Below are 16479 nucleotides of genomic sequence, written 5' to 3' on the forward strand. Positions count from 1 at the left end.
CACCCTGCGCGCAAACACAGATAGCCGGGGGAGAAGACGCTTTGTGTAATCTATTTTTACTTCCTTCTCCTCCTCCTCCTCCCACCTGCACACAAACAAGCCACAGGTTCCGGCAGAGCTTGTGTGCCGTGAGCTGGGAGACGTACAGCGTCTCGCGAACTGATGAAGAGACAGTCACGAGAGAATACTGGATTGTATCACCAATAAAAGGAGGGGGGTGTGGGTGGACGGATCATGCCTTGGAGAGAGATAAAGTGAAGAAGGTACCCAAGGCAGCCAATCATTTCATAGACTGTACTAGATCAATAACAGTGAGAGCCCCAACGCCAACCAAGATGCTTTACCTTTTACATAAAGTGTAACAAATACAGCATAGCTCGGAGGAGGCTCTGTTATCCTAAATCATATCAGGGTCGTAACTACGGGGGGCTAAGGGGGCATGCGCCCCGGGTGCAGGATTTGAGGGGGCGCCAAGGACGTCACAAACTCGCCCTGCGTTCGGCCAGCCACTCCCCCGTTTCTCCAGACACTCCTGCGTTTTTCCCTGGCACGCCTGCGTTTTTTAGCACACTCCCGGGAAACGCTCAGTTACCACCCAGAAACGCCCCTTTCCTGTCAATCGCTCACCGATCAGCAGTGTAACTGAAAAGCGCCGCAGAGTCCACAGCAAATCTACTAAGTTTTTAGTTAAATAACTAAGCGCATGCGAGCTGCGTACCATGCGAATGCGCATTTTGCAACAAATCGCAGCATAGCAAAAATCGGCAAAGGGGGAACTCGGAATGACCCCCATTGTCCAGTAGTATCCCCTTTTTTAAAAATGTTTGATAATCTGATTATTTTAGTCTGATAGGGTTTTTTTGGGGGGTGGTGGTAGGGGGTCTCCAAATTACTGCCTTGCCCCGGGTGACGAAAATCCTAGTTTTGGCCCTGATCATATGACCACGTTGTTAATAAGAGCGTTTCCAAAAATTGTTATACCCCTTTCAGATAGAGAAAAGGCCCCGGTAATTTTCCAGGGCAAGCCTGGTCAACCCGCTTCCTTTCTCGGTGTGACAGGGTCGTGATCAGGGTTGAAGATCAGTCAGTTTTAATCCGGGCGGCTACAGAGAAAGGACGCGGGTTGATCCTGCTTGCCCCAGCAAATTACAGGGTCCAAATGCTTGCCCCGGCATTTTCATCTCCTGCATGGAGTACTACTGATCTGGGACTGGGACGCTACCCGTAGTTCCAAAAGACGGGAAAAACCAGGGTACGAGCCTCGGCTTCTGTGAGTTACATTTTCTGCTGCCTTGCATGAGAAAACACATTTAGCCTTGGCTTCAGAGACGGGAGCGGGTAAGTTTCAAAGTGTAGCTGCGTTATTTGCAAATGTCTATTACAGTGAATATGGAAGAGGGGAGAACCAAATAGATGGATCTTAGGAACGTTATATTTTCCACCAGAATGCAGCAGTTGGTACATGCTGTGTTGCAAGTGGGGGTCCACGGGATACTTCAGCAGAACCGGTTGGTTTGCCAATGGCTTTATTTTACATAAACTGACCAGTGACCGCGTTGGCATTAGTGTGGCCATGATCTCATCCTGGGGTTTGGTTGTTTGGCCCAATCATCGAGTGACCTGATCTATGTAGTTTGGCCCGCAGTTTAGCATCCTAGTAAGGGTGACCGTTATATTACCAATAAATGACCAAACACCGTGCCGTCAGTAGAAGTTCAAGGCGTAGCATTGTGTACAGCTTCCCTTACAGGGGGAGGAACGCTCTCACACAGCCTGTCTTAGGAACTGAATGTCATGGAGATGCCTTTTCATGATGACTGTTTGCTGTCCTTGTTATTAGCACCAGCAGGGATACAGCTGTCTGCAGGGAGAGTTTCGCCTTACTCAAAAGGATTGATAAGAGCATAATGTGAAAATAGGACTTTCCAGAGTAACTTTTTCCTTTAAACGCAAAACTAAAGAGGTTAAACAGAGATGTAATAAAGTCCTTCAATAATTCATTCTCTGGTGGCTGCTTTAATGTGAAATCTTCCCGCAGTTTCGGCACTTAAGCCTCTGAGTTTGACAATATTAAATTGCTTTGCGATTGGCAGACTCATAGGGGCCGAGGAATGATTGCTGGAGCTTAGAAAAGCTTCATCTATTTTACAAAACAATGTACCTGACATGCACAGGTCTGGTGGCAGTGCCAACGCCACTACATTGGTGGATAACCCAACAAGCCATAGCACAGACTCATATACCCAACTCCTACCGTAACCAGATGCTGATAAGCCCAGCCCAATATTACCAAACGTTCCGTTGTGCGTACAGCGCTGTCACACTGTGCAGATGCCATCACCATGCAATGTAGATCTGCAATCAAATAATCTCTTAACAATTGGCTCTTTGTCGTCCCTCGGAAATAGGCCTGGTCTTGGAAAGAGAATGTCCTGGAATCGGGGACCTCTGGTCGGTACACAGTGGAAACGGTTAGCACAGATGAAGGAGTCATCTCCACCCTGACCATCAGCAATATCGTCCGGGCTGACTTCCAGACCATATACAACTGCACCGCTTGGAACAGCTTTGGGTCTGACACAGAGATCATTCGGCTGAAAGAACAAGGTGAGGGGGTGTCATATTCACAGGTTAAAGGATTGGAAGGGTCCATGTTATGTCTGATAGCTAAAAGGAGTTGTTCACTCACTTCCAACTGCCACTCTCTCAGGTAGTTAATACCCCTCCCCAGCCTCATCTTCAGACTTCTTCCAGCTAATCACTGCTCATGGCAAGTCACTGTCCAAAGCACTAATTGTCTGTGAAAGCGAGTGGAGCAGACAACTCCTTTACAATTCCATCATAATGACTCATGGATATATATAATATATGGTGATTTCATATATGCTACTTCAAATATATGATGTAAATACAAACAATCAGAACTAAAAGTGGTGGTTAGAATGACCATTGACCTATTATACTGGACAGAGCAACCCCACACTTAATAATAGTTATACCTATGTTCTCTCCAACAAGCAGTATAACCCAGGCCAGCTCCATCAAACACCAGTATGCCCAGGGTGTATAAAGCACTTGTTTAGTGGTTTGACTTTCCACAGAGCTCCCCACACTGACCAATAGTCACTCAGGATATCTCTACTTCATCGGCTGACAGTGGGGGGGTGTTTATTTATACCTTGTCATGTGATGCTGCCGGCTATCACCGACACAGCTGTCCGACATTCCCTTCTCTACATGATCCCACTACGGAGCAAAGTACTGTTCACTGACCTTGAGAACGGCACCCACCTTCCCTCCTGCAATGCTGGCAGAAACATGGAGCGTCAGCTCTTCTGCCAGTATAGCTGTCAGCCAGACTAGTGGCTCTGTGATATCACTAGAGTAGCTCCTAGCGAACTGATAAACTGCATCCTCCTGACTATTTATTCTCCCCACAAACAGCCGCTTCCTCACAGATACTGTATGCTGTATACTAGATTACTGTACAAAAGAGGAACATGCCATTTGTATATGGCCGATCATGTACGCTAGGCGCAGGGCACACTACAACTTGGTGACATTAGCTCTGCCTGCCGTAACAGGATAGCGATAGCATGTAGGAGTCACAGCCTATCATAGCATGCAGGAATCACAGCCTACCACAGCATGCAGGAGTCATAGCCTGCCATAGCATGCAGGGGTCACAGCCTACCATAGCATGCAGGGGTCACAGCCTACCATAGCATGCAGGGGTCACAGCCTACCATAGCATGCAAGGGTCACAGCCTACCATAGCAGAGCAGCCATAGCATGCAGGGGTCACAGCCTACCACAGCATGCAGGAGTCATAGCCTGCCATAGCATGCAAGGGTCACAGCCTACCATAGCATGCAAGGGTCACAGCCTACCATAGCAGAGCAGCCATAGCATGCAGGGGTCACAGCCTACCACAGCATGCAGGAGTCATAGCATGCAAGGGTCACAGCCTACCATAGCATGCAAGGGTCACAGCCTACCATAGCAGAGCAGCCATAGCATGCAGGGGTCACAGCCTACCATAGCATGCAGTGGTCACAGCCTGCCATAGCATGCAGGGGACACAGCCTGCCATAGCATGCAGGGGACACCGCCTGCCATAGCATGCAGGGGACACAGCCTGCCATAGCAGGTCAGTCAAAGCATGCAGGGGACACAGCCTGCCATAGCAGGTCAGTCAAAGCATGCAGGAATCACAGCCTACCACAGCATGCAGGAGTCATAGCCTGCCATAGCATGCAGGGGTCACAGCCTACCATAGCATGCAGGGGTCACAGCCTACCATAGCATGCAGGGGTCACAGCCTACCATAGCATGCAAGGGTCACAGCCTACCATAGCAGAGCAGCCATAGCATGCAGGGGTCACAGCCTACCACAGCATGCAGGAGTCATAGCCTGCCATAGCATGCAAGGGTCACAGCCTACCATAGCATGCAAGGGTCACAGCCTACCATAGCAGAGCAGCCATAGCATGCAGGGGTCACAGCCTACCACAGCATGCAGGAGTCATAGCCTGCCATAGCATGCAAGGGTCACAGCCTACCATAGCATGCAAGGGTCACAGCCTACCATAGCAGAGCAGCCATAGCATGCAGGGGTCACAGCCTACCATAGCATGCAGTGGTCACAGCCTGCCATAGCATGCAGGGGACACAGCCTGCCATAGCATGCAGGGGACACCGCCTGCCATAGCATGCAGGGGACACAGCCTGCCATAGCAGGTCAGTCAAAGCATGCAGAGGACACAGCCTGCCATAGCAGGTCCGCCATAGCATGCAGGAGTCACAGCCTACCATAGCCGGTCCGCCATAGCATGCAGGGGTCATAGCCTACCATAGCAGGTCAGTCATAGAATGCAGGAGTCACAGCCTAACATAGCATGCAATAGTCACAGCCTACCATAGCATGCAGGGGACACAGCCTACCATGGCATACAGGGGACACAGCCTACCATGGCATGCAGGGGACACAGCCTACCATAGCAGGTCAGCCATAGCATCCAGAGGTCACAGCATACCATAGCAGGTCAGCCATAGCATCCAGATGTCACAGCCTACCATAGCAGGTCAGCCATAGCATGCAGAGGTCACAGCCTACCATAGCATGCAGGAGTCATAGCCTGCCATAGCACGCAGGGGACACAGCCTGCCATAGAATGCAGGGGATACAGCCTACCATAGCAGGTCAGTCATAGCATGCAGGAGTCACAGCCAAACGTAGCCGGTCCGCCATAGCATGCAGGGGTCACAGCTTACCATAGAAGGTCAGCCATAGCATGCAGAGGTCACAGCCTACCATAGCAGGTCAGTCATAGCATGCTGGGGTCACAGCCTACCATAGCAGGTCAGCCATAGCATGCTGGGGTCACAGCCTACCATGGCAGGTCAGTCACAGCCTAACATAGCAGGTTTGCCATAGCATGCGGGGGTCACAGCCTACCATAGCAGGTCAGCCATAGCGTGCAGGGGTTACAGCCTACCATAGCAGGTCCATCATAGCATGTAGGGGTCACAGCCTACCATAGCATGCAGGGGTCACAGCCTACCATGGCATGCAGGGGACACAGCCTACCATGGCATGCAGGGGACACAGCCTACCATAGCAGGTCAGCCATAGCATCCAGAGGTCACAGCCTACCATAGCAGGTCAGCCATAGCATCCAGAGGTCACAGCCTACCATAGCAGGTCAGCCATAGCATGCAGAGGTCACAGCCTACCATAGCATGCAGGAGTCACAGCCTACCATAGCAGATCAGCCATAGCATGCAGGGGTGACAGCCTACCATAGCATGCAGTAGTCACAGCCTACCATAGCATGCAGGGGACACAGCCTACCATAGCATGCAGGAGTCATAGCCTGCCATAGCACGCAGGGGACACAGCCTGCCATAGAATGCAGGGGACACAGCCTACCATAGCATGCAGGGGTCACAGCCTACCATAGCAGGTCAGTCATAGCATGCAGGAGTCACAGCCAAACATAGCCGGTCCGCCATAGCATGCAGGGGTCACAGCTTACCATAGAAGGTCAGCCATAGCATGCAGAGGTCACAGCCTACCATAGCAGGTTTGTCATAGCATGCTGGGGTCACAGCCTACCATAGCAGGTCAGCCATAGCATGCTGGGGTCACAGCCTACCATGGCAGGTCAGTCACAGCCTAACATAGCAGGTTTGCCATAGCATGCAGGAGTCACAGCCTACCATAGCAGGTCAGCCATAGCGTGCAGGGGTTACAGCCTACCATAGCAGGTCCATCATAGCATGTAGGGGTCACAGCCTACCATAGCAGGTCCGTCATAGCATGCAGGGGTCACAGCTGCCCATAGCAGGTCAGCCATAGCCTGCAGGGCCCTCTGTTTGCAGGTGCGGACTTTGCCATAGATATAGTAGCAGGTCAGGATAAACACACCTGCCTAACCTGTACAAAAGGAGATAGGATTGTGCCTTAAGACCACCAGTTTACACTGTGGCCCCGATCCGTGTGAATTACCAGAGGTAGCAGGTAATTACCCTGTTTAGTCCCAAATACAGTCCTCACACCCCCACAGTAGTTCCTGCTTTCAGGCCTCCACCCAGTTACTCTTGTTTGTTTTACAGCGTGCAGCCCATAGGTCACGATGGCGTTACTACTCTCGTGTGTATTACAGTATGCCGCTCATAGGCCACACTGGCGTTACTACTGTCACGTTACAGCCCATAGGCCACGATGGCGTTACTATGCTCACATGTGTTACAGCCCATAGGCCACGATGGCGTTACTATGCTCACATGTGTTACAGCCCATAGGCTACACTGGCGTTACTACTGTCACGTGTTACAGCCCATAGGCCACGATGGCGTTACTATGCTCACATGTGTTACAGCCCATAGGCTACGATGGCGTTACTACTGTCACATGTGTTATAGGTCATGATGGCGTTACTACTCTCATGTGTGTTAGAGCTCATAGGCCACGAAGGCGTTATACTCTCATGTGTGTTACAGCGTGCAGCCCATAGGTCACGATGGCGTTACTACTCTCGTGTGTATTACAGTATGCCGCTCATAGGCCACACTGGCGTTACTACTGTCACGTGTTACAGCCCATAGGCCACGATGGCGTTACTATGCTCACATGTGTTACAGCCCATAGGCCACGATGGCGTTACTATGCTCACATGTGTTACAGCCCATAGGCCATGATGGCGTTACTACTGTCACATGTGTTATAGGTCATGATGGCGCTACTACTCTCATGTGTGTTACAGCTCATAGGCCACAAAGGCGTTATACTCTCATGTGTGTTACAGTGTTCAGCCCATAGGCCACAATGGCATTACTACTCTCGCATGGGTTACAGCTCATAGGCCACAGTTTTGTTACTACTCCCACGCGTGTTACAGTGTGCAGCCAGTAGGCGAAGATGGCGTTACTACTCCCACGTGTGTTACAGTGTGCAGCCAGTGGGCAAAGATGGCGTTACTACTCCCACGTGTGTTACAGTGTGCAGCCAGTGGGCCAAGATGGCGTTACTACTCCCACGTGTGTTACAGTGTGCAGCCAGTGGGCCAAGATGGCGTTACTACTCCCACGTGTGTTACAGTGTGCAGCCAGTGGGCCAAGATGGCGTTACTACTCCCACGTGTGTTACAGTGTGCAGCCAGTGGGCCAAGATGGCGTTACTACTCCCACGTGTGTTACAGTGTGCAGCCAGTGGGCCAAGATGGCGTTACTACTCCCACGTGTGTCACAGTGTGCAGCCAGTGGGCCAAGATGGCGTTACTACTCCCACGTGTGTTACAGTGTGCAGCCAGTGGGCCAAGATGGCGTTACTACTCCCACGTGTGTCACAGTGTGCAGCTAGTGGGCCAAGATGGCGTTACTACTCCCACGTGTGTTACAGTGTGCAGCCAGTAGGCCAAGATGGCGTTAGCAGTTTCTGTGATATCGGTGATACCTGCTGTGGTCTCCTCTTCTAACGTATCAGGGATCTTTAATTTTTTGGATTATCTCCTGAAAACTGCTGTTTTTGAGGGATATCCTGTAAAGTAGTGTAGATGAGTGAGACCTTATATGTAGTAATAGTAATACACACTGGTGTGAAGCAAAATAAAAGTATGGCGGTCAGAGGTGTCTTATGGTGACATCTGCTGCTAGTAGCAAGTGTGGCTAGCTTACAGGCACTACCTATATATGCACTTACATTACAATGAGTGCACTAGTTAAAACAAATGTAAACTCTTCGGGAGGTGCCTTACATAGCGTTTAAATTGCTCTAGTGGAGCGTATTTTCCCGTGTGCCAAAGTTATTAACATTTAACCTTTTAGATTAGGTACAGCACTGAAAAATGCCAAGAAATTGTCGCTGGCCGGTTTCTGCTGAGACTGTCAGAGTGAAAAGTGTGCACAGCAAATACGCTCAGAAAGTTTGGAGCAGCTTTTCTCCTGGCAGCTGAGACCCCTCTTGCCCGACAATGCCCCTGGTTCTCCAGCCCGCCCCCGCCCCTAGTTCTCCAGCTCTGCACTACCCCTGGTTCTTCAGCCTGACACTGCCCCTGGTTCTCCAGCTCTGCACCACCCTTGGTTCTTCAACCTGACACTGCCCCTGGTTCTCCAGCTCTACACCATCCCTGGTTCTTCAACTCGACACCGCCCCTGGTCCTCCAGCCCGACACCGCCCCTGATCCTCCGGCCCGACACCGTCCCTGGTCCTCCGGCCCGACACCGCCCCTGGTCCTCCGGCCCGACACCGCCCCTGGTCCTCCGGCCTGACACCGCCCCTGGTCCTCCGGCCTGACACCGCCCCTGGTCCCCCGGCCGACACCGCCCCGTGGTCCCCCAGCCCGACACCGCCCCTGGTCCCCCAGCCCGACACCGCCCCTGGTCCCCCAGCCCGACACCGCCCTTGGTCCCCCCTGGTCCTTCAGCCCGACACCGCCCCCTGGTCCCCCAGCCCGACACCGCCCCTGGTCCCTTAGCCCGACACCACCCCTGGTCCCCCAGCCCGACACCGCCCCTGGTCCCCCCTGGTCCTTCAGCCCGACACCGCCCCCTGGCCCTTCAGCCCAACACCGCCCCCTGGTACCCCAGCCCGACACCGCCCCCTGGTTCCTCAGCCCGAGGACACCGCCCCTGGTTCCTCAGCCCGAGGACTCCGCCCCTGGTTCCTCAGCCCAAGGACACCGCCCCTGGTCCTCCAGTCTGACACCGCCCCTGGTTCCTCAGCCCGAGGACACCGCCCCTGGTTCCTCAGCACGAGGACACCGCCCCTGGTCCCTCAGCCCGAGGACACCGCCCCTGGTCCCCCAGAACGACACCGCCCTGGTCCCCCAGCCCGACACCGCCCCTGGCCCCCAGCCCGACACAGCCCCTGGTTCCCCAGCCCGACACCCGCCCCTGGTTCCCCAGCCCGACACCAGCCCCTGGTTCCCCAGCCCGACACCCGCCCCTGGTTCCCCAGCCCTACATCGCCCCTGGTTTTGTATTAGTAGGCCTCTAAGAATATAAAAGGAAAACTCCGCTGACCATGCCGGTGACCTCGCCAGGTGTCCGGAGCAGGGACTCCCGCCCCAGAACGTTTGCCTGCTCCTGTACTCCTTGCGGCTATGTCTCCACACACACAGATCTCTCACAGGGAAGGGACATGAAGCCGGTTTGTTGGGGAAGTTTAGTCAGACTTGTGTAATGCTTCTCTGCTAGAGGGGGCCTGTAACATATTACACTTACAGCACTTCATCACTGCAACTTCATTACATTGTCTGTAAGGTTATTACAGCCGGCTAATGTAGTACAAGAACTAAGGTGCCTTCAAGGGGAAATCTGACACCAGCCGGTAACGTCGCATTAGCTTTCCGAGAGAGACGGCGCTCCTTCCCAGCCGCCATATAGACAGCAACTAAATACTCCAGCGGTCATTGTGGATTTGCCATAGCATTACACTGCTGCATTATGGTATATCAACTGTGTTCTACCAAGTGGTCATTCCCGGTATTATATTGCAGCTACAGTCCCAACGGGGTAATTGCACATCAGGCTATAACAAGAGTGAAGTTATAGCAGAGGGCGGTGGTTATTAAGTGCTGAATTATATTTATATACTGCCACCCTCCCTTATTTATCTGGACACTCTTTGCTTTTTCTGAATTTACATGTGTTGGTTCCATTATAAGCTGCCTTCTTTGTAACGCCCCACTGACTATAAAGCTAGTTTAGTCTGGTTAACCTTTCTGCCAGTTACTGTGCTCAACATAAAGGAAGCCAGAAATTCCCACTGAGCACACTGGTACTCACACACACACTAGCCAGGCACAGCAGTAACTGCAGCAGGGGTAATAACGTGTAACATCCTCTGGCACACTATGCCCGCCTTGTTTGGCCCAAAGTCTTGCCACGTGAGTAGCGGTATGTCTTCTTAGGGGTTAAAGATGTGCGACGGCTGGAGTGCCTCCAAGCCAGCTCACATTTTATTAAATGCTGGGGCAGGCAGGTGGAGAGCGCTCATTAAACTCTGATTTATAAACGCCGCTGTCATGTAGATTGAATTGGAACTAAATGAACTGCTCAGAATTGGCCTTGGGCACCTTCCAACCTGAGCAGAGACAGCGGCCGCTTGGTCCGATGGTGTCAGCGAGATTGCAGGGGATTTACAGTCGCACGCGTTCTCCTAACCCAGGATATATGAGCATTAGGTGATGGGCAGCACTGCATATACGTTTCTGTAAAATGTTCTTATTTACTTTGTGATATACTGTATAGTATACGGGCATGGAGACACTGCACTCTCTCTCTTCCGGTGATCCAATTACACTGCCTTCCTTCATCCGAGTCATTTCACGTACAGTACAACCAGTGTCACCATGCCACTCCACCGGTGTGCCCACACCTTTACTGCGCCACAGATGTCCTTACACCTCTCCCACCACTCCTCAGGCGTCACCACACCTCTCCCGCCACTCCACAGGCGTCGCTGCACCTCTCCCGCCACTCCTCAGGCGTCGCTGCACCTCTCCCGCCACTCCTCAGGCGTCACCGCACCTCTCCCGCCACTCCTCAGGCGTCGCTGCACCTCTCCCGCCTCTCCGGTGTCGCTGCATCTCTCCCGCCACTCCTCAGGCGTCACTACACCTCTCCCGCCACTCCTCCGACGTTGCTGCACCTCTCCCGCCACTCATCCGGCGTCACTACACCTCTCCCGCCACTCCTAAGATGTCGCTACACCTCTCCCGCCACTCCTCAGATGTCGCTACACCTCTCCTGCCACTCCTTAGATGTCGCTACACCTCTCCCGCCACTCCTCAGGCGTCACTGCACCTCTCCCGTCACTCCTCAGGCGTCACCACACCTCTCCCGCCACTCCACAGGCGTCGCTGCACCTCTCCCGCCACTCCTCAGGCGTCGCTGCACCTCTCCCGCCACTCCTCAGGCGTCACCGCACCTCTCCCGCCACTCCTCAGGCGTCGCTGCACCTCTCCCGCCTCTCCGGTGTCGCTGCATCTCTCCCGCCACTCCTCAGGCGTCACTACACCTCTCCCGCCACTCCTCCGACGTTGCTGCACCTCTCCCGCCACTCATCCGGCGTCACTACACCTCTCCCGCCACTCCTAAGATGTCGCTACACCTCTCCCGCCACTCCTCAGATGTCGCTACACCTCTCCTGCCACTCCTTAGATGTCGCTACACCTCTCCCGCCACTCCTCAGGCGTCACTGCACCTCTCCCGTCACTCCTCAGGCGTCGCTGCACCTCTCCCGCCACTCCTCAGGTCTCGCTGCACCTCTCCCGCCACTCCTCAGGCGTCGCTGCACCTCTCCCGCAACTACTCAGGCGTCACTACACCTCTCCCGCCACTCCTCAGATGTCGCTACACCTCTCCCGCAACTCCTCAGGCATCACTACACCTCTCCCGTCACTCCTCAGGTGTCGCTGCACCTCTCCGGCCACTCCTCAGGTGTCGCTGCACCTCTCCCGCCACTTCTCAGGTGTCGCTGCACCTCTCCCGCCACTCCTCCGTCACTGCATATAATGCACGCAGGGTTACCTGGTATACTGCGGCATTGGGCAGCACTGTTATAGTGCACGTGGGGCATGTGACAGTGACATGCTGTGTGGAGGTGCTGGTAGAAGGGGTTGTGCAGCTGCTGGTGGGAAGGGGCGATTGTGGATCAGGGTGCTCCTTGCAGGCTGTGGGCTACATGAAGTAACGTACCTTGTTTCATACCCACATACACAACAGGCATTTTGTTAAAAAATATTTTAAGCTGGAGGATTTATATGTTTACAGTAATAATAATAGGGTTATTGTTATTACACCGCACTGTACAGGGAATGTGTCACCACCATCCCTGCCCCGTGGGTGACACCAGGGTAACTTCCCTACCACGTGCTGTTCAGAAGCCATTTTGAATACCAATGTGTATTTGGAGTATGGGCAGATAGGGGCCCTGGTCAAATCCAAATCCCCGGTCCTATAAAGGCAGCAAGGCTTACCTTTATAACTTACCACACGTAGCACTGTGGCAGTAAGTGGCACTAACGAAAGGGTGGTCCCAAAAGTGGAAGTAGCGTGGATCTCGTACAGTTCTACCCTGCACGTTTTCTGTCAGATCCGTAACCGCCAAAAGCTTAGGCACAGATATAGGGGCCCATTTATCAACAAGTTTTAGCTATTTAAAACTCGCTGTGTATAATAAATGGTGCCCCAGCCAATCAGCTCCCAATTGTCACTTTTTCCAACACGACAGTTAGCAGCTGATTGGCTGGAGCACCATGTATCATACACATACTGCAGCTAAAACGCGTTGATAAATGGACACCGAAGTTCCAAAACTGGGAATGCCGGTGTCCAGGTGAGAGAAGGTTATGGCCAGGTTTTCTGTGGAGAGCGGAACTGAAGTGTGGGCTCTAAAGTATATTTCTTCCTCTTGTGAAGCGTGATCTGGGATACACTTACACGAAGAGCAGTGCATGCTATCTCTCTGTATAGATCCTCATTACATAGAGCCAGTGGTTTCATACAGAGAGGGAGAGGCGTAGCAGGCTACTGACCCAATGCCCCTCACCATGGACATAAGGAACAGTGGGGCAGATGCATTAACCCTGGAGAAGTGATAAGTGTAAGGTGATAACGCACCAGCCAATCATTACGGGTTTGAAAAATGACAGTTAGGAGCGGATTGGTTGGTGCATTATCACCTTCTACTTATCACTCCTTTATCACTGCTTTATTATTTTTTTCCAGGCCTAATACATCTGCCCCAACGTGGGATAGCGTTTGCTTATAGACATGGGGAGAGAACAGTGATCGTTATTGCAGGAGATGGAGGGTTGTGCATCCTCAGGAGATGGAGGGTTGTGCATCCTCAGGAGATGGAGGGTTGTGCATCCTCAGGAGATGGAGGGTTGTGCATCCTCAGGTGATGGAGGGTTGTGCATCCTCAGGAGATGGAGGGTTGTGCATCCTCAGGAGATGGAGGGTTGTGCATCCTCAGGTGATGGAGGGTTGTGCATCCTCAGGAGATGGAGGGTTGTGCATCCTCAGGAGATGGAGGGTTGTGCATCCTCAGGAGATGGAGGGTTGTGCATCCTCAGGTGATGGAGGGTTGTGCATCCTCAGGAGATGGAGGGTTGTGCATCCTCAGGAGATGGAGGGTTGTGCATCCTCAGGAGATGGAGGGTTGTGCATCCTCAGGAGATGGAGGGTTGTGCATCCTCAGGAGATGGAGGGTTGTGCATCCTCAGGTGATGGATCCTCAGATTGGGAGGGTTGTGCATCCTCAGATGGGGAGGGTTGTGCATCCTCAGGAGATGGGGAGGGTTGTGCATCCTCAGGAGATGGGGAGGGTTGTGCATCCTCAGGAGATGGGGAGGGTTGTGCATCCTCAGGAGATGGGGAGGGTTGTGCATCCTCAGGAGATGGGGAGGGTTGTGCATCCTCAGGAGATGGGGAGGGTTGTGCATCCTCAGGAGATGGGGAGGGTTGTGCATCCTCAGGAGATGGGGAGGGTTGTGCATCCTCAGGAGATGGGGAGGGTTGTGCATCCTCAGGAGATGGGGAGGGTTGTGCATCCTCATCAGCGGCAATGATAGTATAGTGATGAATGGCTGGTACGGGTTATGTGTTACCTGTAATCAGAAGCATCTATCACTGTGTCAGGTATGAATGATATATGGGCAGACCCAGGCCCGCCTCTGGTGATTGGCACGTAGAGTGTAAATGAGACATACTCCGTGTCCCGGGAACGGCAGACAGTCTGGAGAGCAGACACGCAGCCTATATCTGTTCCCCCTGTAATAGTTGGGATGATCACAAGACCCTTTGCTGGCCTACAACACATTACCTGGAGCTCTCACATTAAAACTATCTCCCTATGAGAAACCTCTTTCTGATGCAATTGAGCAATCTCAAGCTGCCCTTGAAAAAAATGAAAAGACATGTAAAATACGGAGTGTACCGATTCACAATTTCCTCCTCGCTTGTGAAAGATAATAAATTCCCTGGCTGTTCTCTTAATCCGGGACCCAAAAGGCAGCAAAATAAGAGGACACCTGTCACGCAAGACAGAAATTGAAAAAAAATGACACAAATTAAAAGTGTCTGGTCCTGTCTGCTGGAGCCCGATACAGACTCCGTAGTCAGGAGCTTCAGATCCTGTCACACAAAGTGACGGGATTAAGTCAAATTGTAGAATTTATTTTTTATTCCAGAGGACTGTCAAGTGTTTGCGAGATGGAATAACGTCTGGCATTAGGAGTCTGCAGAGTCATCAGGACGCTTTGGGAATAAAGATGGTTTAACGTTAAAATAAAACTTTTAAAAATGACTGCGGATATTCATGGAGCCGGTCCTGGTCACTGGAGGCTCATCAGCAGCTTCACACCATGGGCTCGCTGCCCAAAAACTGGATGTCCCACATGGATTCTCGCTCTTTGCCTTGAGAATGAATCCATTAAAATGTCATCTTTAGCCCAAACCCCCTAAATCTCTCCAATCTGGACTGTGGAACCTAAATAGTTTTGATTGAGTGTCACTTTTTATTAAGTGTATTATATATTTCCAAGGCTCCAATTGCAGCGGAGTCTGGGCTGCCTTTCATCGCAGGGATTGGGTTTAGAAAATATTACCCACACTTTGGTGGTTTCAAATGAGGCAGATTTACAGCCACCCGTGAATAAATCCCCCTCTATCTGTCGTTGCCAGCAGCGTAGTTCTCTATAAATCTGTGTAGCAGCATGTCCATCCTTCAGCCTTGCAAGGCCACCGACGCCTGTTTTATCTTTAAACAGGTCGGAACATGCAATCAGGAGCCAGTACGGAACCAGGTATGGATGCATGAGGTCCAGGTGAATATGCCTTGTTCTGAATGTCCCCTGTCTGATGAATTACCAAGATGGTGCCTCCTCCTGTCTAACACCGTGGGGCAGAAGACTGAACTCTTCCCACTGACCCATGTTGTGCATGTTAGAAGTGTCTGTATACATACAGGTAAAGTGGGTAACTCAGCAGCACTTCTGTGCCTAATATTAGGAATTAGGGTAAGTGATCTCTCCCTATTCCCCATGGTCTACAGGTCCGTACATTTACACGTTGCCCGTTGCCAGCCACAGTTGCACTGCCCACTAACTGTACACAGCGGAACTTAACGAGATGCAGCTGTCAGGCTGATGCAGGTTTGGCCGCTTCCCAAATTGCAGGCACCAAATGCATTCACTAAAAAGGCAGCAATAGCAGGTATATGCGAAGCTGCAACTATCACAAGATGCATGCACCAATATGAAACACGCCAGGTTGGCATTAGACAGTGCACATTTACATCTTTACTATCTATACTGATTGTGAAATACGCATTCGCTGTAAAGCCTAGATACGTTTTCAAACACCTCGCTACAATACGTCTCTCCATCTCGTGAGGGAAGAAACATGATTTAAGAGTGAGCAGAAAGAAGCTAACTGCACTAGCAGGTCATTCAGAGTCAGACAAGCTGGTGACATATGCTTCTGTGTGCTGGTATATGTGTGCGCCATTGTGCAAACTAGCCGCTTCCTGTAGTCAGCCTGCTTTAGTCTCCCACATCCCACTCTTCCAGGCTCAAGTGTTTCTTTTCCACCTCTCAGTATTAGCCATGATTAGCAGGCTCCATAAACATACATGTTACCATTAACAGAGGAAGTTCTTGATCCTCATACCCCAAAACTCACAATCAGACACGTTCATTAGTTTAATTAGAAATAAAAGTGGGCACAAAAATTGAACACACGTTGCAAAGGGTTATATGGGGGGGGGGGGGGGGAGCAGCCAGCAGACTTCTGAAGCCAGTATTGCAATAGGCAGTGATTGAGAAAGGAGGCAGGTACGGTAATTAATAGATGAGAATCACATAGGTACGTATAGAGCAGGACAGCCTGAACACAACCCACTGCATACTCAGTATCATTGTTCTCCTACACATTCTCCACCTCCATCACTCTCTGCATCATTCCATA

The 16479-nt window shown here is 51.8% G+C and overlaps 1 protein-coding gene across 3 annotated transcripts in view; it reads left to right on the plus strand.

Moving 5' to 3' along the window:
- KIRREL3 (kirre like nephrin family adhesion molecule 3) overlaps window positions 1-16479 on the plus strand; it is a 1017151-nt gene that overhangs the window by 930554 nt on the left and 70118 nt on the right. For 2 of the 3 annotated variants that reach the window (XM_063943670.1, XM_063943672.1), the window contains exons 12-13: window positions 2409-2607; window positions 15282-15317. In XM_063943670.1, the coding sequence (XP_063799740.1) occupies window positions 2409-2607; window positions 15282-15317 (235 nt within the window). The remainder of the gene's footprint in view (window positions 1-2408; window positions 2608-15281; window positions 15318-16479) is intronic. The other variant, XM_063943671.1, reaches the window with a different exon arrangement.

The sequence above is a fragment of the Pseudophryne corroboree genome, chromosome 10 (assembly GCF_028390025.1).
Source record: "Pseudophryne corroboree isolate aPseCor3 chromosome 10, aPseCor3.hap2, whole genome shotgun sequence".
Classification (NCBI taxonomy): Eukaryota; Metazoa; Chordata; class Amphibia; order Anura; family Myobatrachidae; genus Pseudophryne; species Pseudophryne corroboree.